General features: G+C 33.6%; 1 protein-coding gene across 3 annotated transcripts in view; it reads right to left on the bottom strand.

Moving 5' to 3' along the window:
* Nucleotides 1–25,758, bottom strand: part of LOC136028281 (solute carrier family 12 member 6-like) — a 240,876-nt gene that overhangs the window by 117,664 nt on the left and 97,454 nt on the right. For all 3 annotated transcript variants that reach the window (XM_065706024.1, XM_065706023.1, XM_065706025.1), the window contains exons 7-9: nucleotides 16,692–16,853; nucleotides 6,162–6,318; nucleotides 564–796 (exon numbers count right to left, since the gene is read on the bottom strand). In XM_065706024.1, coding sequence (XP_065562096.1) covers nucleotides 564–796; nucleotides 6,162–6,318; nucleotides 16,692–16,853 — 552 coding nt within the window. The remainder of the gene's footprint in view (nucleotides 1–563; nucleotides 797–6,161; nucleotides 6,319–16,691; nucleotides 16,854–25,758) is intronic.

Raw genomic sequence — 25,758 nt, 5'->3', positions numbered from 1 at the left:
GGTTGTGATTTTTATTCCAAGATGTGTTATATCTCCTTATCTAACATGTAGATATAACTAAAAATTTGAGCTTTTAACTCAAAAGTGAGCTTGTCTTATTTTTCAGGCCAGTCAAAAATAAAAAAAGGCTTAAATTTTCCTCTTTTCACATACAAATCTATTTTGAGCCATTGATTTAATTAAAAGGCAGTGTCTTCTCCAAAATAATTTATATCTCCTTTTCCAAAATATAGAAAATAGCAGAACCTTTGGCTTTTAACACATAAAATATGTTTTTAACTTTTCACACAAGTCAGAAGTTTTTTTTTCAAAAATGAGTTATATTTTGTTTTCTAAAACGCAAAAACAGCTGAAAATTTGAGTTTCTTACATAAAAAGTAAGTTTGTCTTATACCTTACACGCTAGTTAAATACCTTAGCGCAGCTCATCTAAATAAACAAAAATTCGTTTTTCAGATTTTCTTTTTCCTGAAAAGTTTATAATGTGCAAAATCCGGTGTTGTCATACTGACTTATCTTTCTACAAACAATTTTATGCATTTTTAAAAGATACATCTACTTACGCAAAGACATAAAGAGGGCTCTTCTTGGTTCGCCATTTGAAGCTTGAACTCCAAACATTTTAAGACAAGGAACAATTTCATCTTTGGCTATGGCTTGTAAAAGTCTTGGAGCAGAAATTAAACTCTGGAGTCCAGCGCCAGTTGTTGCCAAAAATGATCCAATTAGAATCACCCATTCATTTGGCCAAGCCATATTAGCAACAACCAGTTTTCCACCTATACTTTGTCCAAACCTAGAAAAATTCACATAAACCTTTGGTAGAAAGAAAGATTAAATTAAAGAAAGTAAAAGAGAGTTGCCATATTAACAACAACCATTTTTCTACTTATACTTTGCCCAAACCTAAAACACAATAATATTATAAACCTAAAGTAGGCAGAGAGATTAAATTAAATCGAGTAGCAAGAGATTTGGTATATTAGTAACAACCAGTTTTCCAAATATACTTTGCCCAGAACTAGAAAAAAATTCATATAAACCTCAAATAGAAAGAGAGATTAAATTAAAGAAAATGAAAGAGAGTTGCTGTATTAGCAAGAACCAGTCTTCCACCTATACTTTGCCCAGACATAGAAAAATAAATCACATAAGCCTAAAGTAGAAAGACAAATTAAATGTAAGAGAGTAGAAAAAGAGTTTAGCTGTCAATAGAGTTCTCTACAATAAAGCCTTATGAAATGCGAAATTATAATTTCTGTAAAGTTAAACAGTTTTAAGTCGCTAGGTTAGATTTGTCATAATAGGTCACCAATTGTGAAAAACTTACTTTGGAGGGGTGGCAATTCCTCAAAGATCTTTAGTCTGTCTATGTGTATTGTGTTTGACGGTCACTTAAAAGTATAAATTTATTTCCTTTAATTCATGATAATGTAGGAGGTGATGATCAAAATTTACTTCAAAATCTGGGGGGGATTTTCAATAAAAATACCAAAAATTTGTTTTTAAAAAAAATGCAGTAAAAGAGTGTTGCACAAAACCTAATAAGGAGGGCCAAAAATCTGGAGGTGGCAAATTTGCCCTCTTTTCCAATCTCCTAATGAAAATACCAAACGTAATTTTTCAGTGGAAATACCCTTAAAAGTTTCTTTTTTCAAAACATAGAGAAAATATAGGGGGCGATACCCCAGACCTAATTGACAACACTGGTTTTGAAAGATTGTTTGGAATAATTTTTTCTTGATATCTTGCTTCTCCATTTTATTCTCCATTCGATATTCTCCATTTTATAGTCATCAACGCTAGTTTTGTTGCTCCTTAAAAATGTGAAGTCACTGACAAAACTAAAAAAATAAATGTGGTTTCTACCACAACCTTCTCATATTCTGAATCCTTCCCCGATTTATTTCATTTAAGGTCGGTTTAACTTTTCTGGGATTCAGCAAAAACTTATTTTCAGAACATCTCATGGGTGGTTGATCAAGTTGAAAATCTAAGTAGAAGTTATTTCTTTTTCTTTTTGGTGGAGGGGGCGGTTAAAAAGACTTAAGTGCGTACCAGGGGCAGGGACAAGCCGTTCTCTCCTCCAGTCATCCAAAAAGAGTATACTGCACATATAACATTTTCTTTCTGTTTTACGCCGGTAGTCCAAAATACTCTTTGGTCAGTGTTATAGGGACAATTTCAGTGAACTGAATTGAACTAGAACACTTTTGATACAATGTAATAAGGGCACCCAAAAGATGGTGTAAGGGGATAGCTGCCTGTCTCGGTTCAAATATAAATATGTATTGTATATTGTTACAATATTATAAATAAATTCAATTCTTTCCATCTCAAACCATTTTTGCAAATCTTCCAAAAATACCTTCTTAAAATATTAGGGAGGGAGCAACTTACTGTTTTGCTTAATCTTTTCAATGGAAGTGCCGGAAAAGTCATTTTCAATGAAAACTAGACCTACGTTGCCCGGGCAACGTGAAGTGTTGCGGCTACCTTTGCCCAGCTTCGCCGACTAAAATGTTGCGAGAGCAACACTTTGATTTTGTTTCTTCGCTATTGATCAGTAATAACATGATCAAAGGCTATTCCTCAGTTTTGAAAAAACAACAACAAAATAGTATCGAAAGAAGGGACTAAATTGACTTTGCAGCCAATTGAACTTTATCCTTTTTAATCGTAGACATCGTGACGGACGAAAACTCGGAACAACATCTTATATAATATAGTTGGTATTATAAGGCTATCCCCAACTTTTCAGGATCAAAATACTATAGATGGCATCCTATTAATTATTACGAAACTATCTCATTGTTTTACATTCTCGTTTGTGCTTGTTTCTTCACTATAGGTTAAATGATGAAGTTGTCAGCCTATCGAAGTTTTCAAAACGGTATGTTCAAACAAGAACGCAATCAGTTATCACATGACCAAAGGCTATTCTTCAGCGTTAAAAAAAAACAACAACTACAAAATAATATCGAAAGAAGGGACTAAATTGACTTTACAGCCAGTTGAACTTTATCCTTTTCAATCGTAAACATCGTGACGGATGAAAACTTGGAACAATATCTTATATAATCTAGTTGGTATTATAAAGCTATCCGTAACTTTTCTGGATTAAAATACCATAGGTGACACTAATTATTACGAATCTAACTCATTGTTTTACGTTATCGTTTGTATCCGTTGCGTAAATACTTGTTTCTGTCAGATTTAAAGAGATCGAATACAATGTGACCAATTTGCACAAATTTCTAGCCCAAATTGAACAGATTCTTACTTACAAGTCCCTCTCCCGTGATAGACATCAAGTTCACCGGAAACAAATAAACGGGTACACCATCTAGCAAAAGTTGCAAACCCCTCATCGCTGAAGATGATTGTAGCCCAACAGCCGATTATTACTTGCAAGTACCCTACATGTCTTACCACTGGAACTAAATTGGTTTAACCATCAAATACACCGGAAACAAATAATAGGTACACCAACTAGCAAAAGTGGCAAACCCCTCATTGCCGAAGATGATTATGAGCTAACAGCCTTTTCTCGCCTGAAGTGAACCGATTCTTACTTATAAGTCCCTCTCCTGTGATAGGCATCAAGTTCACCGGAAAGGAATAAATCGATACACAAACTAGCATAGTTGCAAACCCCTCATCGCTGAATTTGACTGTAGCCTAACAGCAGATTATTACTTACTAGTCCCCTACATGTCTTACCACTGGAACCAAATTGGTTTTACCATCAAATACACTGGAAAGAAATAATAGATACACCAACTATCAAAAGTTGCTAACCCCTCATTGCCGAAGGTGATTATTACCTAAGAGCCCACTGTTGCTTAAAAGTCCTCTATATGTCTCACAATTTGTATCGGCCTAGATTTTGTTTCAGTGTGTACCTTACTACTGAAGTTGTCAACCCCTTGAAACTTTCAAACTGGTATACCTCATGAAGGAATTTTTGCACCAAAAAATGGATGTCATATACTTTGATCAGCAAATCAAGAGCTATCTATTGCCGAAGAAAAAAACTCTATCTGTCTTAGTTCAAAAGTTGATTTTTTTTGCCGTAGGCCAACTTTCTAACGTCACCATAGAAAGGAGCAAAGGATAAGCTCCAATTTCTTTAGCAATGAGAGAACTTTTAAAATTTATTAGGCACATCTGATACCATTTCTCTACTGCAATGCCAAGTCCGAAAAACCGAATGATAACACCGAATGATAAGCGGAAATCACGAACAGAAATACGTAGAAACAATAGATGGCAGTGACCCGTGGGAAAATGCCACATTTTTGCTTCTGTAATTTTTTCTATTTATCACTCAAAGAAGATATATTGGCTGTGGGGGAGGGGTAATTGCCGCATATATTTAACACTTGTAGATTTTAGTCCATCTTCAATTTGAAAGTAGTGCCTGCCTGCTTGCCTGCTAGAACGGAGTTTTCCACTCGAAAGCAGAAACATGGTTTGATGAAATAAAAGCTTGGCTGCACAACTTCAGATACTCCTTTATGACATAGGCTATATAACTCTACTTCACTTCGCACACCATAGGCTCTGGCTCGTGGACAAGTAAAAACCATCCTTTTTGGCCCCAGGCAAGAGTTTTAAGGAGCTTTCCAAAATGTAATGTCATATTCATCAATCTGGCCTGAGGTCCACACTTTCCGTAAAAACTGCAAAAAAAACTGGGACAAAACCAAAGTGCTGCTCTCGCAACACAATACCATGGAAAAATTTTCCACAAAATCTTGGGGGAAGGGAAGAATATTGGAGGGGATTTTTCTTTTTTCAATTTTCCATTGAAAACTCCAAAAAAGGCTCTTGTCAATAAAATACCCCAAAAGTCTTTTTTTCTAAATCTAGGGAGAATCTGGGGATAAAAACGCCTGTCCACCAAAGCGGACAGCACTGATTTTGACAGCTTTGTTTGGAAGAATGTCTTGCTCAATTTCTTGCTTACTGTTCACATTTTTATACTTATCAATGCTACTCTTGTCATTCCTTAAATATATTCAGTCACCCATGAAATAAAAAAATAAAAAATGTTTTCAGGATAAACTTTTATATTCTGAATCCTTCTACAATTTATTTTTTTCGAGTTATTAGAATTCATCAGAAAATTTTCGATAGAAAATTTTAATTTAATAAAACACTCATTCTCTCTCTTTTTTCCTTTTTTCCTTATCTTTTTCGAATGTTTACTTTTCAAAAAACACATATTCCTATTATTTGAGCAAAATTGTAAATTCCATGAATCGTATTTAGTATTTTCCAAAAAAATTCCTTGATTACAGATATGTCCCTCCCTTAAAAGTGTCGTAATAATGGATGCTGAAAATATTTATTTCTTTTTATGAGGTTTTTGAGTAAATCCGGCCTCAACTAGTAACTTGCAATTTGATTCATTGAGTTAAAAAATAGGGCCCGGAAATAAAGAAGCCCAAAGGCAGTTAACATACTGAGGCTCTTAAAAGTGAACAAGGGATTAGATTTTATTAGTACGGTTCTATTACCCCTATCCCAGTCAATTCCAAGAATGTAGATTTTTGTCTTTGTATTTTATTCAAATATTTCAAATATTTCAACTTAAACCTCTAGCCTAGGTGCAGTTGCATTTACTTTAGTTTTCACCCGTATATATTCAAATCTGCCGTGAAAAAAAAAGAATAAAATATCTTCATAGTAATATTCTAAGAATTTTTCGAGAAAAAAAAATCAGGTTGAAGAACATTCCAAGAAAGGTTAAGATATTTAAATTTTATTAGCCCTTCTGTAAGGGCTTTGTATCTTTACATCTGACGCGTAAAAAAAGAAGAGAAAAAATTCCCATTTAATTGGAAGGGGGAATTTATATCTCTTTAAAAGTACTATACAAAATATTTTTTTTTCCTATCCACTGTCATTTCTTCTTTGTGGGGTAGATAATAATTGACTTATATCATGGTAACATGATTTTAAACGTGATTTCATTAGGGCACTAAATAAAAAAAAAAAAAAAAAAATTAAACTGAAAGTTAGGAGCAACACTAAAACTTAAGGCGAGCGGAAATTTCGAGGTAAAAAATAAAATAAAAAATGGATGGTAATTTCAGGTTGACTAGAAAAGGATGAAGAAGAGTTCATCAGATGAAGTACTGGGCAACACTTACTTATCTCTCATTAGGAGTGGATCCAAAGTGGCACCAAAAAGAAAAAGACAAGATATATAGACGAATGAAGTAGTTAGAATCGCTGCAATAGTTCCTAGAGGGATTGCTTTTTGAGGGTCAGCTAAATCCCCAGAGCGGTTGCAGCCAGCCATAATACCTTAAAAAAAATTATTTAAGTAATTTAAGTAATCACTATTGCAGTAGCATCATGCAAACTTTATTTGTTGAATGCATCAATCTTTCAGGAGAAGAAACAACTAATTTCAAGAGTATTATATCAAACATGAATATAAGCAACACATGAGGAAGAATTTACTGAATTCGTTCATGAATACAATGTTTCAAAGGGTAAAAATAATGAAATTTGTGGAGCATTCTCAAGTCCTTCTTAGATATCCTGTAAAATGTCTTGTGGTGATATATTTTAAACGAAAAAAATTTAAATATTCTTGGTTTTACTATTTAACACAGGTTAAAAAGCTATAGGAGCCTCTAAACTAAATTTGGCAAAATTATTATCTACAGTTTACACCGATGAATATTTGTTGGGCTTACTTTAGATAAATCCATACCAATTTAACAATGCAAAAACGTCCCTAAATTGTTTTATTAAATATTTCACCTGTTATATACGAAATATATAGTATACAGTGTATAGTATTAGCATTAAATAAGAATTCGTAACAGGATCGCAAGGAATTGCAGGAATAAATGGAATTGATATTAAAGTAGACAAAGTCCAGAAAAACAAATATGGGATATAGGCCTGAAATGTATCTTGCTTTTGGCCAGGTACATGGGATGGACCTTCGAGAGTTTGACTTTTGTACCCAAAATTTTGCAATTTTACGATTTGTCCTATTATTTCCTTTTTCTCTTTAATTTGCTACTTCTAGTCTTTTTTAGAATTTGTGTTCTCTCCCTCTCCGAAAAAAGCCAATATTTTTCTCAAAAGAAAATTCTCCGTAGATACGTGCAATGACAACGTGAATTCAGAAATGGTGGAATGACCTTAGCCAGTCGGAAAGCTTAAGTTCTTACTGTAAGGTGAAAGAAAATTATGGTGAAGAGTTATATTTTAAATTAGGGGTTCCAAAAGAATCCCTGAGGTCTTGGATGCAGGTGCGAGCAAACTGTCTCCCTCTTCACAGTATTTGGAAAAATAGGTGTCACCCGGAAATGCGGTATACTTGTCCAATTTGCGGTGATTTTGATGGGCTAGACCATTTTCTTTTCAGGTGTCAGGGGCTAAATGAGTTAAGAGGGAGCTTTCTTTGGGTGGATGGTCGTGAGCCCCTTCTTGGAACTTTAAAGTCGACGTTGAAAATAAATATAGTAGCAGTGGCAAATTTTGTCCGGAAGGGTCTTGTTATTCGAAAGTCGATTGTTACATAATTTATTGCTATATATGTATGCATACGGCCTGAAAAATGGCTTTAAATACAGTCATTCATTCATTCATTCATACTTAATCACACGAAATCAATGATTAGCTGCAAGAACAATTGACTGTAATAAGTCTTAAGTTTTGTGGCAAAACCCGCTAACAATAAACAAAATAAGCAAAGGTTGGTTTGATTCATTCTTGCCATGAAAGACAATTGGATATTCATAGAATCCTTAGGTAGCTACTAAAATATATAGATCAGCTATTTCGGTTTAGTCAGATTTAAGACAATCAAAACGAAAGGGGGTCTTCCTTCTTTCTGTTTTTTACCTTTTTTTGGCGGAATTCTAACATTTATTCATAAATATGATTTTCGGATAATTCAAGGAAGGAAACTATTAGACCTACAGTTAAACAGTTTCAACAATGACAATAACAATGATGTACTTATTATTTCAGTTCGGTGTTATTTTGAAGGATTTTAGATTGGACTATATCGAGTAGTTTTGTTCAGGGGTCGGGTTAAAGAAAAAAACAACTTCACAACGCGAAAAAATTGTATTAGATACATTTTTTTGTACGAGTCGAACAAAAATTTCGGGTGGGGGTTCAAATCCCCCCCCACCTTGATACAGCCCTGGTGTCAGATCTGTCACCAGTCTTCTTTTTTTTAATTTTGTTTATGTCGGATAAATTTGTCTCTAGAAAGTTAAAAAAAAAAAAAAACTTTTTTATAATCTAGCTACTATGGGCCACGGGTTGCTCTTCATAAGGCTGTAGCTACTTTTGCTGGTATGAGTTATCTTCATACTGGCAATTCTGCTGTTTATTGGGCCTGGATCAAGTCTTCTTCCCAATGGTTGAATTTAGCGAGGACACAAGTATCCAAAATCCATCAATGAGAATTTGGTTTCAAAAAATAGAATAGTTTTTGCTTCTTACAATCAAAATTAAAACTAATTTAGAAATAAAAAGATCAATAAGAAAAATAAGGAAAATTACAACAAAACAATCTTTTAAAAAAATAAATTTTAGGTCTTCCTAAATTTTTTCAAAAAATTAGTTATGGTTTAAGGATGTTCCAGCTTACTTCAAAAATACAGTAACCAAAAAATATAGTCCAAAATTAAAACCTATGCTTGCACTTTAAGATTATTAAGATACTAATCATAGGCGTACAATTAGAGCATTTGAGGATGGATCAAGGAGTGGGAGATCTTACAAAGAGACCCTTTAAATACAGCTGAAGGCCAGGGCTGCTTGTGCCCCAACTATACTCATCAGAGCGATTTTTGATAAAATATCGCACGAAATGAGAAAAGCCGGGTGTTTCTGAGTTAATTTCCTTTAATTTACATTATATCTTTGCACAATTGATTTTTATAAATCAGAACTAAAAAACTTCTCAGAAATTGACAAAAGAAAAATTTTCCAATAAGGATCGAATTTGTAAATAAAAAATTCATTCAAGCACATAATTTTCCAGGAAATTTTTCAAAGGACTTTCCAGCTCACTCACTGAAATACTGTACAGAAAGGAAGGGATTCCAGAGTTTATCTTCTAAGGACTATAAGATCAAAAGGTAGACTCGTAATAAAATGTTTGCTTTAGAATAACAGAAGGTATCTTCAATATCAAGTTTCCGATATGAAACACGCTTTCAAAATTTGACCAGAAAAAGTTTATAATAATTATAATCAGCAACTTAATGTCCTTCCAGTAAAAACAAATTGTATGTAATTGATAAACTCTATTTGAGTAATTTGAAAACTAGAAACTTTTTTTTTAATTATTTTTGTAATTGAAAACTAGAAAAAAAAGATAAACCGAACGCAGGTGGTGAAATTTGCTGACAGATTTTAAGGATAAGGTTAAGAATTTGAAGCATAAAAGACAATCACATTGTTTTTTTTCTTTTTTCACATCCAGTAACTATAGAATTTTTGCGGTTTACATATTGTTTAAAAATTACAATATTTCTGTAAATATCAATGAACTGTTTGTTGTTTGTCAGCAGTTGTATTACAGACCACCAATAAACTATGCTAACCATTAATAATAGTAACAAATAGGATTACAGAAGTGCGCCAATGCCGAAGATATACACAGTTAAAGAAGTTTATCAGTCCATTACGGGTCCAAAACCAAAACAACTATTATTTTGAATTTGTTTGTCACTAGTTTAACCAGACTTTAATTTCACGGCTAAAAATTAATGCACTAATTTTTTTTTTCATATTGTAGCAAATATTGTAGGAATTCAGTTTCACGGCTGAAAATTTATGCTTTTTACTTTTTTGATTTTTTTAATATTGTAGCAAACATTGTAGTAATTCAATTTTACTGTTAAAAATTTATGCTTTTTTCTTTTTTTCTATTTATTTTTTAATTGTAGCAAACTAGTCCAAATTTGTTACATTCTATTTTGTCATAGTTGTGCTAATTTTATATGTAAAATACTTGAAGGCTACCAAATTTTGTATAATTCGTCACATCAATTCCCCCCTATTCTCAACCGTTACCCTTATTCTGAAAGATATACGAAAAAATAGTACATCGACGGCTGTATGAATACTTAGACAAGCTTGGAATATTAAGTGAGTCACAGTTCGGTTTCAGAACTAAACATTCAACTGTTCATGCGGCATACCAACTAATGGAGTGTGTTAATAGCGCCCTAGAAAGGAATCTTATCCCTCTTATTGTGTTCGTAGATTTTAGAAAAGCATTTGATACCGTTGATTTTAATCTTTTATTAAGTAGGCTAGCTTGTTTAGGATTCCGTGAAAAGTGTTTGGATTGGTTTAGGTCTTCCCTGCATGGTAGGTCCATCAAAGTTATGACAGATGATGTGGTAGGAAAAGCCTTCAATGTGAGTTGTGGAGTGCCCCAAGGTTCAGTATTAGAACCTTTGCTATTTCTTATATACGTGGATACAACGCGTTTTACCTTCCTGATGCAGTAGTTACATCATTCGCAGATGACACAGCGCTTACAGTTATTGGGAAATCTGTCGAGGATCTTATAGAGATAACTAATGTAGCTCTGGAGAATTTATCTCAGTTCACAAGGCATAGTTTTATTGCAGTGAATATTGAGAAGACTAATTATATGATTTTTAGTCGTATTGGTAAAGTTGTAAATAATTGTCATAGTATTCTTTTGCAAGGTGTTTCCATTAGTCAGGTTTTTCAATGTAGATATCTAGGATTTTTTTTTATGTAAATTTTAGTTGGATTCATAAATGCAAAGTTTAATCTTCAAAATTGGCTCGTGGAGTTAATATTTTATGAAGATTTCAAAAAACTTTTCCTCTACATGTTCTGAAAGTAATTTATTATTTAATTGTTCATCCTTATTTAGTGTATGGTAGTTCATTCTATCCTAGCTATTTTTCTAGTCATGTGAAAAGGGTCCAGATTATGCAAAATAAGGCAATTAGAAGTTTGGGTTAGTATCTTGCGTGTGGTAGTACTAGAGATTGTTTTAGAGATTTATATATTTTGAATATTGATTTTATTTAGTCTCAGCAGATTTAAATTTTTGTATACCAGGCTTTAAATGGATTGTATCCTCAGTATTTTAGAAGTTTTTATCGATATAATTCAAATTATCACGATTATTCTACTAGGAACTCTGAACAGTTGACTAGTGAAATCAGGCATACAATGCGATCTGGGTTTATGATTAAACATGTAAGTGTTGTTATTTGGAACTCGATTCCAGAGAGTGTTAGGTCGTCTGATAACCTTATGTTACTTAAAGTAAGAATAAGAAAATATTTTTTGAATAAATTGTAAATTATATTGGTTAAAAATTTATCCCTTTTTTTTCTTTTTTTTTATGATGAGAGATGGCTGTTTAGGGATTGGATAGTGTTTCGTCTGTTTTTTTTTTCTTTGCGTATTTCTTTGATTTTGAATGAATAGTTATCATTTATTTGTTGTAGTTTTGCTGCTGAAAAGGGACATTTTAGGTCCCTAAATTGAGCAGCCTATTATTGATTGTATGTGCAATTTTAGTAATTTGTTTTTGATAAAATAAACGCATACCTACCTACCCTTCCTTCATTTTGTCCAAGAATGAGCATTGTCGTTATTCAATTATACTGGAAATCCGGTAAAAAAAAAAAAAAAAAAAAAAAAAAGGCACTATCTGTAGGAATTGAATCAAGGACGTTTCACAAATTAAATTGAACACAATCAAACTATTCATAGCTTGATTTTTTTTGCAACTTAGCCATGCAAACATAAGTGTTGGGATCAATTCAATAATTATGAGATTTTCAAAGAATTCGGGGTAATGAACTGTAGCAAGGAGCGACCCGGCTCAATAGTAACCAAAACTCTAAAAAATTGAATTTTGATACCAATAGTTATATCAACAGAATCGCAGTTTTATGCTGATTCTAAATTTCTCCTCCTGAACGCCTCTTTACGCTAAAGTTTTTATTATTTTAAAAATAAGACTTGTGAGAAAGAGTCAAACTTTAGCGTAAAGAGCGAGGCGCTGAGGAGGGGAAAACTCCTTTCATATACGGAATAATTTCTGTTCGTTTTAAGTTTTAATGTCGCTCCTTCCTTGCAGTTAAGAAAAACTGCAAGGAAGGTTGAGGCTACAACAGATGATGATGACTGGGCTTGGATTACCAGGGAAGATACTTTAGGATAGACGGAAAAGTGTTTTTTTTTTTATTTAATAACGACATAGACAGCAACTACGAGGAATTACACACTTAAACGCAGTATCACACATTCAGCTAGCATTAACATAAGATTCTAAGCTCCGATATTTAGCCAAAGTAAGCGTGCTATGTTAGTGATTTAAAAAAAATATGTTTTTTTCAACTAAAAGTAAGGAGCAAAATTAAAGTTTAAAACGAACAGAAATTATTACGTATATAAAGGGGGTTTCCCCCTCCTCAGCACTTTGCTCTTTATACTAAATTTTTTAGTACTTTTAAATAGTATCTTATTGTTTTAATTAAAAGGCCCTTTTTGTTTCAGGAGTCATTATTAAAGAATCGGGACAGAATTCAAACTTTAGCGTAAAGAGCGAGGTATTTAGGAGGGGGCAACCTCCTTTATATACGTAGTAATATCTGTTCGATTTAAGTTTTAATGTTGCTCTTTACTTTCAATTGAAAAAAACTTGTTTTATGTATTTAAATTTTTCTTGTTTTTAAATAATGCCAGCAAATCTGGCGTCAATTCCACGGAAAAACTCCATCTTCACGGAAATATCCTCTAGAAAATTCAATCCCGGTGAAAATTTACCCCGGATAATTATTCTTAACCACTCCGCGCGTAAAATTGAGGCGGTAAAGAGAAGGCAAGACATATAAAAATAATTTTTTATAAGAATTCTGGCAAATTCTTCTAGTATATAATTCCCCCTGACAAGTTCACTCCCTGGAAACTTCCCTCCCTATCGAAAATTCCCCCGCGGAAGAGCCCCCAACGGAAAATTTATCCTCCCCCCACCCAAAAATGTATGCCTAAATCCCAATAACAAATACTATGTGCAAACGATGGACAAATTTCATAAATTAAAGACCTTTCCCCCGGGGTTAGGGGGGTCATGTTATGCCCAACGGCATAATTATTGAACCATTCAACTATGAAGAACAAAATACCTTTCTCAAATTTTTGATCGGACGATTCTGGGAAAAAAGAAGTGGGGGAGGGAACCTCGTTGCCCTCCAATTTTTTCGGTCACTTAAAAGGGACACTAGAACTTTTAATTTGCGTTCGAATGAGCCCTCTTTCTATATTTTAGGACCAATGGGTTGATATGATCACCCGTGGGAAAAAAAAACAAACAAAATGAACACGCATCCGTGGTTTTTCTTCTGGCAAAAAATATAAAATTCCACATTTTAGCAGATGGGAGCTTGAAACCTATTCGGTTGGGTTCTCTAATACGCTGAATCTGATGGTGCGATTTTCATTGAGATCACTTGACTTTTAGGGGTTTGTCTCCTTTTTTGAAAATCAAGAATATTTTCTTAGGTTCGTAACCTTTGATGGGTAAGAGAAAAGTTAATTAAATTTAATTAACTACTCTAGTTCTAGAATTACAAATCTAATTTTTTGATATATTTATTGGTATAAAAATAATGTTTTTTAGAGTTTCATTTACTATTGAGCCGGATCGCTCCTTACTTACAGCTCGCTATCACGAATTGTTTGATATATTTGCATGGTACTCTCTTGTTACCCAGTACATACTCGAAAATTTTCAATGCAAAGATCAGACAATAACCGGTATGTACAGTCTGTATGCGCAGACAATTATCTTAAGCTCAGTGGAAATATAGGTTGTAGGTATGTTTTTATTAAATATTTAATGTATAGCGATGGTATATTGGTTGGGATAGGTTACGTTAAATAACTAACGCGCTAATTCTTAGTTGCAGTTTCGATAATTTTGTTGCTATTATTATTTTTGATTATATGTAATATATTTAATTAGGATTAACCTAACTTCAATTCTTGAGTGTGCACTGGCTAAAAGTGAAGTACCATTTTTATTTACACTTAGTTGAGACTGAACAGAGTGTATAACATCCATCTAATAAAGTATAGTTTTCACTTTTCCGTCACGTTTGGACACAGTTTAAATTTCTCTTGTATCTTGCTGATGATTGCACCCTTAAAAGAATTACTTCGTATATGAAAAGGGCTGCTCCCTCATCAACGCCCCACTCTATACGCTAAAGTTTGACTTTTCTCTCAACTCCACTTTTTAAAACAGTAAAAAGCTTTAGCGTAAAGAGCGGGGCGTTGATGAGGGAGCAGCCCCTTTCATATACGAAGTAATTTTTGTTCGTTTTAATTTTTAACGTCGCTCCTTACTTTAGGGTTAGAAAAACTTTTTTTTATTTAATATCTGAACGTTTTTGAATTAATGCATGTTTTGATTTTGGATCTCCGCAGATGAATAATTAAAAAGAAATTTGCATATTTATTTTTGACTAAATGGCTTTCTTATAGTTTTGATCGAATGATATTGAGAAAATAAGGAGCGGGGGAGGAGACCTAGTTGCCCTCCAATTTTTTGGTTACTTAAAAAGGCAACTAGGACTTTTAATTTTTTACGAACGTTTTTATTAGTAAAAGATATACGTAACTTACAAATTAGCTTACGTAACGAACTTCTGTATTCGCATGTTTTTATTACATATATGAGGGAGTTCACCCATTCGTCAATACCTCACTCTTTACACTAAAGCTTAAATTTTGTCCTAATTCCTTAGGAATGACCCCTGAATCACAAAGGCCGTAGAATAAATAGTTGAAATTACTAAAAATACTTTAGCGCAAAGAGCAAGGTATTAAGAGGAGGTGAACCCCTCATATGCGTAATAATTTCTGTTCGTTTTAAGTTTTAATGCTGCTCCTTACTTTCAATTGGAAAAACTTTTTCATAGTAATTTTTTCATGTTTTTTTTAAATAATGCTAGAAAATCCAGCACTCCGTTCATGGAAATTTTCTTACCCCATGACAAACTCCTCCATGGAAAGCTCCCCCAATATATCCCCCTCTTCTCCCCCCCCCCCAACCAAAACCTCCCCCTGAAAACGTCTTTATACTTCCCAATAACCATTACTATATGTAAGCACTGGTCAAAGTTTGTAACTTGTAGCCCCTCCCACGGGGACTGTTGGGGAGTAAGTCGTCCCCAAAGACATAGTTAGAAGGTTTGTTGACTATGCTGAATAAAATGGCTATATTTGGGAAAATAATTAGCGTGGGAGGGGGCCTAAGTGCCCTCCAATTTTTTTGGTCACTTAAAAAGGGCACTAGAACTTTTCCGTTAAAATGAACCCTTTCCTCTAGAATGAACATTCTAGGACCAACGGTACGATACAATCACCCCTAGAAAAAAAACAAACAAATAAACACGCATTCGTGATCTGCCTTCTGGCAAAAAAAAAATACAAAATTACTCATTTTTCTAGATAGGAGCTTGAAACTTCGACAGTAGGGTTCTCTGATACGCTGAATCTGATGGTGTGATTTTTTCATTAAGATTCTATGACTTTTCTGGGGTGTTTCCCCCTATTTTCTAAAATAAGGCAAATTTTCTCAGGCTCGTAACTTTTAATAAATAAGACTAAACTTGATGAAACTTATTTATATAAAATCAGCATTAAAATGCGATTCTTTTTATGTAGCTATTGGTATCAAAATTCCGTTTTTTAGAGTTTTGGTTACTATTGAGCCGGGTCGCTCCTTACTACAGTTCGTTACCACGAACTGTTTGATTAAAAAACACTACCAAACCTCTCTCGAAGCAATTCCAAGCAGAAATACAGAAACCATGCTGTAAAATTCATAAAATTAAAGGGAAGGAGGAGGAAATGGGAGTATTACAGAAAAGTAGAGAGAAGACCAAGCAGAGACAAAAAGAGAAAGAGACGAGAGAGAAGAGCAGAACCAAACTTAAAAGCAAGAAGTTGGGGAGAGGAATAGAAAGTTTCGTCTAACTAAGTGGCAGAAACCAGATTGCAATCCAAAAAAACGAAAAAATTCGTAAAAAAACCGGAAAAAAGAAAAAAATCAGCTTAATACTAACTGGAATAGGGTTCAAAAGCAAGGTAGAGAACCGAATAGACGGATTTAGGCTAATAAAATTGAACTTAAAGTAACTAGAAAAAAAGAAACTTCAGTAAGAGCAAAATATAGTTTTCAACCAATTGGGATTCCTGATCTTTTGAATAGATTGAAAAAATTTTCTTTTTAATGAAAGTAAGGAGTGACATTAAAACTTAAAACAAACAGAAATTATTTCGTATATGAAAGCAGCTGCCCCCTTTACGCCCCGTTTACGGCTCAACGCCTCGCTCTTTACGCTAAAATTTGACTCTTTCTCACAACTCTACTTTTAAAACAATAAAAAATGTTAGCGTAAAGAGCGAGGCATTTAGGAGGGGACAGTCCCTTTCATATACGGAAATTATTTCTGTTCGTTTTAAGTTATAATGTCGCTCCTTACTTCCAGTTAAAAAAGCTTGCTTTTTTATTAACTTTCTTGTGCATTGAACTGATTTTTATTTAAAATATTTTAAATCACCCTCTACATTGATAGCTACTCGTTGCACTTATAGGGTATATGAAAATAGCCTATTGGATTCACCTGTTACTGACGGGAAGAAAATTCCAACTAAGACTGTGAACGATGTTGTTAAATCTGCCAATACTTGGTTGTATTCGGGTGCACCGTCTCTATTTATCTCAGTTGAGTTAATACTGCTGGCAATGATTTGGTTTTCTTCCAAGTACCATGATCCCAAGCTATCTACAAGAGAATAAATGGGTAACTAACTTAAATGATTCCCAACAAAGGACCTAGTATGGAAAGGATTAAAAAAAATATCACTATGCCAAAAAAAAAGTAAGCACATGGATCTGCTGTTCGTGTATTTGTAACTTTTTTATGAAATTAGGCCTAATATAGTAAAATAATCATTATCTAAAATATGATTTATTACAAAGAGGAGAAATTTTTCGCCATTGAACGAAATATACTCTTAAATCCATAAACAATTCACAAAATTATACAGTGTCTTTTGATTAATTTTAATACCTATTTAAAAATGCTTGAAATTTTAAACCTCAACCCATTGTTTGTTCCCGAGACATTAACCCCGTTCTTAACAGAAAGATCTTACTTCTAAGATTATACATATTTCTGCACAGACTACCGTTCTTTAGTTTATCATTTTTCTAAGATCTTAAAGCTCAGTCAGGTTACCAATAAATGCAAAGAACACCATGTTTCTGCCGCGTAGAACAATGATCAGTGAACTTATGATGATATACTCATTATTGTTCTTAGACCGCTGATCAGAACAGAATGATGAAAGACCTTTGCAAAAGAACCACATAAGAAATAAGATCCAAGTCCTAAGATTTCACTTTTAAGCCTTCTTTGTCGAAAGATGTAAGATTTTAGCACTATGATTGGCAAAAGAACGGCCTTGCCAAATGACAACATAGCGTCTTTTTATTTAGTTAATGACAACATAGCGTCTCTTTATTTAGTTAATGACAACATAGCGTCTTTTTATTTAGTTAATGACAACATAGCGTCTTTTTATTTAGTTAATGACAACATAGCGTCTTTTTATTTAGTTAATGACAACATAGCGTCTTTTTATTTAGTTAATGACAACATAGCGTCTTTTTATTTAGTTAATGACAACATAGCGTCTTTTTATTTAGTTAATGACAACATAGCGTCTTTTTATTTAGTTAATGACAACATAGCGTCTTTTTATTTAGTTAATGACAACATAGCGTCTTTTTATTTAGTTAATGACAACATAGCGTCTTTTTATTTAGTTAATGACAACATAGCGTCTTTTTATTTAGTTAATGACAACATAGCGTCTTTTTATTTAGTTAATGACAACATAGCGTCATTTTATTTCTTTTGTGCATAGCGTCTTTTTATTTAGTTCAATACTCTTCAAACTCCCCGAAGTTTCAAAGAATTACCCTTTAGCCGTTCTTGAGATATTGTGGATGCTTTTTTTTCTGAGAATTCGTTCCAAATATTGATTTTGTGTATAAGTTACATATACATATAAAAAACCATGTATGAATATGTGCACATCCAGGCAGGCAATTTTGGCTATCTATAAAATCGTTATTCTAGCTTATACGATGTTTGTGATTTTGAGTAAGTTTGAAGCGGAGCCAGACTTTAATTTCTGAAATCACGTTTCGCTCAACTAGAAACCACTACAAAAAATGCTTTAAAAAAATACATCATGGTTGCCTCCTCCACACACCAGGGGCAATCTATTAAAGAATGAACTCCAAATAACCGACAATTAAAAAATATTTTGAAGAAACCAGTCAAGTGAGGAAAAATCACCGTTGGAACCTGATTCAGGAATTGTAACTTTTATTTCGACTAATCTTCATGATAAAATTTCACTATGAAAACACAACTATGAAAACACAACTGAAGGTACTCGTTTTAACCAAGCTGCTTTTTAATTATATACGTGCGGCTAAAAATTTAGTTATTTTTTTTTTTTTTTTTGAGAGAGAAAGATGGGTTTATTAATATAAATAACAAAACAAAACAAGCAAATGGCCCGAAGCAAAGCTTGTTTGGGCTTACAACCCCAATACACATACAAATAAAACAATACGAAAAAGAAGAAAAAATAAGAAGAAAAGAAAAGGAAAAGAAAAAAGAAAGAAAGAAGAAGAAAAATCAATTACCCTGCATTTCAATCGAAACGGATTTACACTTCAAAAGAGACAAAACAAATAGACAAAAAAATTTTTGGTTTTTTATCTTCAGTATAAGATTTTCCATGCAGCCCACGAGAAAAGTATTTTCACGGCCAACTTTTGTGTACTTGGCCATTCCATTCCAATTGAAGCATGCAAGTCTTGCAGAAATTATGTAGACGTGGTAGCTTAACCTGATTAACCTCGCTGCAAATACTGCAAGATAGATCTGAATCCAGGAAGTCAATTTGTCTCTTCTCTGAAGCTTCGAGCTTCTCTCGATTCGTCACTGTCTCTTGACAGACCTGATCAGTTTGTATATTGAGCTTCTCGACCTTCTCCTTTTATAAGTGTTGATCTTTTTCTGGACACCATTATTTTTCTCCAAAAAAATTTTGAAAAAATTTAGTGCTATTGTCATTTACAACATTTGACTTAATTTGGGGTTTTTGTAGTATCATCAACTGGATAAACCCTGTCCCATGTGCTGTCATCCCAGTTCCATATCCCATGTCTGTACATGCAGTCATCATCAACGAGATGTCTTAAAAGTTCTTTTATCAGTTTATTTTTGTAGCTCTATATTTTATAGAAGCCTTTAATAGTTTCAAGTCTTCAACAAGTAGATTCCAGTAAATTGTGATGACAGACGACAGTAAGTAGCCTGTCACGACAAAAGCTTTGTTTGTTCTTTCTTTTGGATCAATATATGTACCGCAATGTAATTCGAATTAAGATGGAACGTAACGGTGCTTAAAGAAGAAAATAATCCAACTGACTGAGAAAAGTAGAATTTACTAGACAAACATGTCATTACACTTTTTGACTTTACCATTGTAAAAAATGCAAGTTCTTTTGTTATTTCTTGTGGGACGTCTTGTCATTTATATTGATATTTTTCACCGATATGAATGCTGTGCCACGGTATAAGATCTTACACAGTTTTGAAATAACTTTGCTGCATACCAAATTTGCTCATGTTGCATTTATTTTCAAAAATGATCAATATAAAGAATCTGTAATTACGTAAGTTGTCATAGTACAATGGCTGTGGTACTCTCTACTCTGTAATTACGTCATGCAATGACAAATTCCATTTCATGGTTACACACCACGCAAAAACGTTTATCCATAAATCCTAACAATGTCCTTTCACTTATTCTTTCGTATTTTTTGTGCTGTGGAAACATTATTTGGTTGTGTGTTTTATTTGTATTTTTTTTTGTTTTTTTTTATGCTGAAAGTTTCTGTTTATTGTGGGAATGGGAATCTCCATAGCTAAATGCCCCATTTAGGAGAATTACAGTCATCTATATTGAGAAACAAGGAAAGTAACCTTTACTCATTTTAAATTTCTTCAATTCTATTTATATTATCAATTCATAGTTGTAATTGTACTGTAGAACTAACACTTGGGTTTTCTTCAGCCCAGACTCTCGAAATTTGAAACCCAAGTATTGGCGTAACCCCTGCTTAAGACGGTTATTCGGAAAACTGAGAGTATTCCAGCTGATTGGAAAAAAGGGGTGATAGTCAAGCTTTTCAAGAAAGGCATAATAGTCGATTGTAATAATCGGTGAGATATTACACTAAAGTGTGGTGGAACTTAAGTCCTCTGTCAAGTGCTACTAATCCCTATTCAGTCAAAAGTGGACGAAATATATAGAAAAGAGCAGCATGACCTTGGGGCTGGTAGATCTCGTGGTTGCTTGATTTTTTGTTTAAGAGTGCTAAATGCTGAATCAAATGAATGGCAGAGCGACTCTATAGCAGCTTTTATTGACTTCTTAAATGCATTTGAATTAATCCACAGGGACTTGCTACGGAAAATCCTTTATTTTTATGGATACTTTGACAAGATTGTATGCGTGATTGTTGCACTGTACAAAGAGCAGCTGCGTGCCGTAGAGACTGATGACGGGGACCTTACTGAACGGTTCAGTGTAACGTCGAGTTTTCGTTAAGGATGTGTTCTGCCCCAATATTATTCGCCATTCTCATTGACTAAATAATTCAAAATTTGTAACTTCAAAGCTGGAATGCAAATGAGCCAGAGCCGCATCCTGTGTCACGATGATTTCACTGAGGACTGATCCTTTTTTTTTATTTGTGGGAGAAAATACAGTAAAGCATCATCAAACTCGCAAATACAGCAGGGCAAGCAGGTCTGTTAATTAGCACAAACAGAAACGAAAATCATGCAAAATAAAGTACCTGTTCCTCTATTCCAAGTTGGAATTGATATACTTGGGTTAGATTGAAAAACTTAAGTACCTCGTGGTCTTCATTAAATGTGAAGAAAACCTTGAACGTAAACTTCCTGCATGTATTGCATACACAAGGCAACCCTTTTAATTAGTTCATTAATGTGTGGCAGAATACGGTTTGCTCCATGGAGCTGGAGTTACAAAATTTTAGCAGTAATGTTCTCTAAGTACTGATATACGATTGTGAATGCTAGGCCTTAACTAAGCAGCTCGAATAACGAATCCATGGGTTTTAGAGCAATTCTCCTCGGTGCATCCTTGCAATTCATTAGACTGACAAGATGACAAATGCTTTCATCAGTGAAAAAAAGAAACAGCCCCCGGTGATCAGTAAAATAGCAAGTATCTTATGGTTCTTATGGTGGGCCTGGGCAAGGAGCTACTGCCTTAAGATTGTTGGTGCTGGGTCCCTCCCTGTATCAGAGGACGCAGATGGCAAAAAGTTAAAGTTGGACGATGTGTAGGGAAGGATGCTGCACTGTTAAGGTAATCAATGGAAGATATTTAGTCTGCAAAACTCAAGATGTCATGGTGGAGAGGCATTATTGATGCCTTATGCACCAGTTGGGTTGAGAAGAGGTCTAATAAATTGTGAGTAAGAGTACACATACCTTACTTTATTTATGGTGGGCCTGGGCAAGGAGCTACTGCCTTAAAATGTTTGGTGCTGGGTCCCCCCCTGTATCAGAGGACGCAGATGGCAAAAAGTTACAGTTGGATGATGTGTAGGGAAGGATGCTGCACTGTTAAGGTAATCAATGGAAGATATTTAGTCTGCAAAACTCAAGATGTCATAGTGGAGAGGTATTATTGATGCCTTATGCACTTGTTGGGGTGAGAAGAGGTCTAATTAAGTATGAGTAAGAGTACACATACATTACTTTATTTTTAATTTTATTATAGAAAACCAACAAACACTGGAATAAATTTGTACCCTTACATGATTATATAAATAACACACAGGAAAAATATATTTGGCCTTTTCTTAGCAAGAGCATAGTAAAAAAGGGACCAAGTTGTCATCACTTTTTTCAAATGAGCTCTTTAACCAAGCTTTTTCCCAAGACTGCTCTTCAAAGTAAATCATTAGTATATGCATTTCCGATGACAGTCTAATAATATATCAAAAAATCTCCCTATTTTTATACTACCCATTGTGCATATAATTATATTAAACTTGATAGCACAGCAATAAGAGCATGGTTATGCCCTGGCGACGTATAATGTATGTATATAGAAAGGGTTATAGTATAAACTTCGGAGGAGGCTTATTGGACTAGTAATCAGAAGTTCTTGTCTCCTTTTTAATTTTCAAAGTGATCAGAGGGAGGATACACCTTCTCCTCACCTCATATTTTCCCAAAATGCATTTGACAGAAATTTTGATCGAGCCCCGTATTTGAAAGGGCCCCGTGCTGCCATCAGAATAAACATTTTTTTGTTTTTGAAATTGTGAAATATTCTTGATAATTCCAGTAAGTGCTGCTTCCGGAGAGAGATAATTTTCCAGGCTAATATATATATATATATATATATATATATATATATATATATATATATATATATATATATATATATATATATATATATATATATATATATATATATATTATAATCCAGCTAATAAATTTTGATAAATTTTTCGGCTTAAAGAAGTGTTTATAAATTTTTGGTTACTATGAGGCTGAACGTTATTACAACCATGGTTTTTCGGGTTTTTGGCGTAAAGTACCAAGCAGATCAAAAGGAAAATATTTTTTACCACCTGACTCAATCTTAGGTCTACCCATAACTGAAAATCAGGATATTCTAGGATTTTTCTCTTGGCTGATATGAAACATTAAAGGTCGGTTTTGTGTGCAAGAAGTTTTACCAGTGTTTCTAAGCCAAAGCGTAAAAACAACTTGTGGAAACTAATTTGGTAAAAACAACAATGCTTTTTGCACATAAATATTTAATTTATTGTAGAAACTTGAAATAAAAATATTTAAAGACATGTCTTTAGTTTTCCGTTACTAAATATTTCATATTTATCCTCCGTGGGGTAGTCTCAGTATTTATCTTGTATCTAACGCTAGCCAAAATATCCAAGGCTGAAACAAGGGTGATTTCAATCTGAGTAGTAGTGTATTATCCAGAACACACTCAAGAGGTGAAGTTAGGTTGATCGTAATGAAATATGCCAAAATACGATGAAAACATAATACTTTAGTAACAAAATTACAGAGAATTATGGCTACCCAGAACCCACCATATTAAATGCCTAACCTATCTTAACCACTTCTATATATTAAATATTTAATTCAAATATACCTGCATCATAGATTATTCCAAGAAGGAATAAACTTATTATAACTGAAAGCGAGTGAAAAATCAGTTTTACTCAGACAGAACAAAGCAACCTTCTTGAGTGTGTTCTGGTTAATACAAAAGAACCTCAATCTGTATTGTCCCAATTGAACATTTCATGTCTTCATTTTTTTCATTGATAAATAGAAAAAACTGAATATTTTTTTAAAACTGAAAGTAAGGAGCAACATTAAAACTTAAAACGAACAGAAATTACTCCGTATATGAAAGGGCTGTTCCCACCTCAAAGCCCCGCTCTTTGCGCTAAGCTTTGACTCTTTTTCTCAAATCTACTTTTCAAAACAGAGAAAAACTTCAGCGTAAAGAGCGGGGCGTACATACAAAACATATACGGTCGAGTAAGTTTTCACTTGAGCAATTTACAGAATTAGTTTTCATTTTCGGTGTCCTTGGTGCTTAAGAAATTAAAATATCAGATTTATTTAAAATTTTTGAGCTGTATAAGAGGATCTTGGCGTTGTATTGGATTGTATTCAACTTTCAAAGTCAGAGTTTTAATATAATTACTATAAATAATGCATGAATTATGTTCAATTTAGAATCAAGGTCAGGCCTAAGGTTGTGATTCAACATCTTGATAATATAATGTATGTTCTTGGTAATATACATATAGTATGTTCTTGACAACATACTCGAAAGAATTGTCAACTTGCGTTCAAAAAATGGTTTCTTAAAGGCAAGGAAGGTGGCCAAAAAGTTGTACTCCACCTTCTTTGTCAGAACTTCTCCTTTTAACATAGCAATATGACTATGCATAAGAGCATTGATGTATACTATTTATATATTCTTACTTCTTGATAGCTTTGTTATCTGAAAGTAATTAAATAAAAAAAAATAATTTTTTTAGCTGAAAGTAAGGAGCGACATTAAAACTTAAAACGAACAGAAATTACTCCGTATATGAAATGAGTTGTCCCCTCCACAATCCCTCGCTCTTTACGCTAAAGCTTTTAATTGTTTTAAAAAGTAGAATTGGGGCAAAGAGTCAAACTTTAGCGTAAAGAGCGAGGGATTGCGGAGGGGACAACCCATTTCATATACGGAGTAATTTCTGTTCGTTTTAAGTTTTAATGTCGCTCCTTACTTTCAGCTAAAAAAATTATTTTTTTTTAAATTTAATTTCTGAACGTTTTTGAATTAATGCATGTTTGGTTTTGGCTCTCCGTACATAAATTATTAAAATGAAATTTGTATATTAATTCTTTTTTTGGCTAAATGGCTTTCTCTTAGTTTTGATCAGACAATTTTGAGAAATAAGGGGTGGAGAAAGAGGCCTAGTTGCCCTCCAATTTTTCGGTTACTTAAAAAGGCAAATAGAACTTTTAATTTTTAACGAACGTTTTTATTAGTAAAAAATATACGTAACTTAAGAATTAATTTACGTAACAAACTTTCATAATCTTATATTTTTATTATGTATACGAGGGGGTTTGTACCCTTGTTAATACCTCGCTCTTTACACTAAATCGTAAGTTTTGTCCCAATTCTTTAAGAATGACCCCTGAATCAGAAAGACCGTAGAATAAATAGTTGAAATTACTAAAAACACTTTAGCATAAAGAGCGATGTATTTATCTCCTCCTAAATATCTCGCTCTTTATGCTAAAGTGTTTTTAGAACCCCTCATATGCGTAATAATCTCTGTTCGTTTTAAGTTTCAATGCTACTCCTTCCTTTCATTTGAAAAAACGTTTTAATGTTTATTTTTCTTTGTTTTCTTATAGTAATGCTAGAAAATCCTGCGCCCTTTTCATTGACTTTTTCTTCCCCCAAGACATTTTCCTCCAAGGAAAGATCCTCTAACATAGCCCCCTCCCCTCAGCTCCACCCCCGAACAAAATAAAATCCCCCTGAAAACGTCTGTACACTACCCAATAACCATTACTATATGTAAACACTGGTCAAAGTTTGTAACTTGCAGCCCCTTCTCCAGGGATTGTGGGGGAGTAAGTCATCCCCAAAGACATAGTTATTATGGTTTTCGACTATGCTGAACGAAGTGGCTATCTCAAATTTTGATCCGTTGACTTTGGGAAAAAATGAGCGTGGGAGGGGGCTTAGATGCCCTGGATTTTTTTTGGTCACTTAAAAAGGGCACTAGAACTTTTCATTTCCGTTAGAATGAGCCCTGTTGCGAAATTCTAGGACCACTTGGTCGATACCAAGACCCCTGAAAAAAATAAATAAATAAATAAACACGCACCCGTGATTTGTCTTCTGGTAAAAAATACAAAACTCCACATTTTTGTAGATAGGAGCTTGAAACTTCTACAGTAGGGTCCTCTGATACTGTGAATCTGATGGTGTCATTTTCGT

This window comes from Artemia franciscana, chromosome 6, assembly GCF_032884065.1.
Source record: "Artemia franciscana chromosome 6, ASM3288406v1, whole genome shotgun sequence".
Taxonomy (NCBI): Eukaryota; Metazoa; Arthropoda; class Branchiopoda; order Anostraca; family Artemiidae; genus Artemia; species Artemia franciscana.
This window is presented reverse-complemented; position numbering and strand designations above follow the sequence as displayed.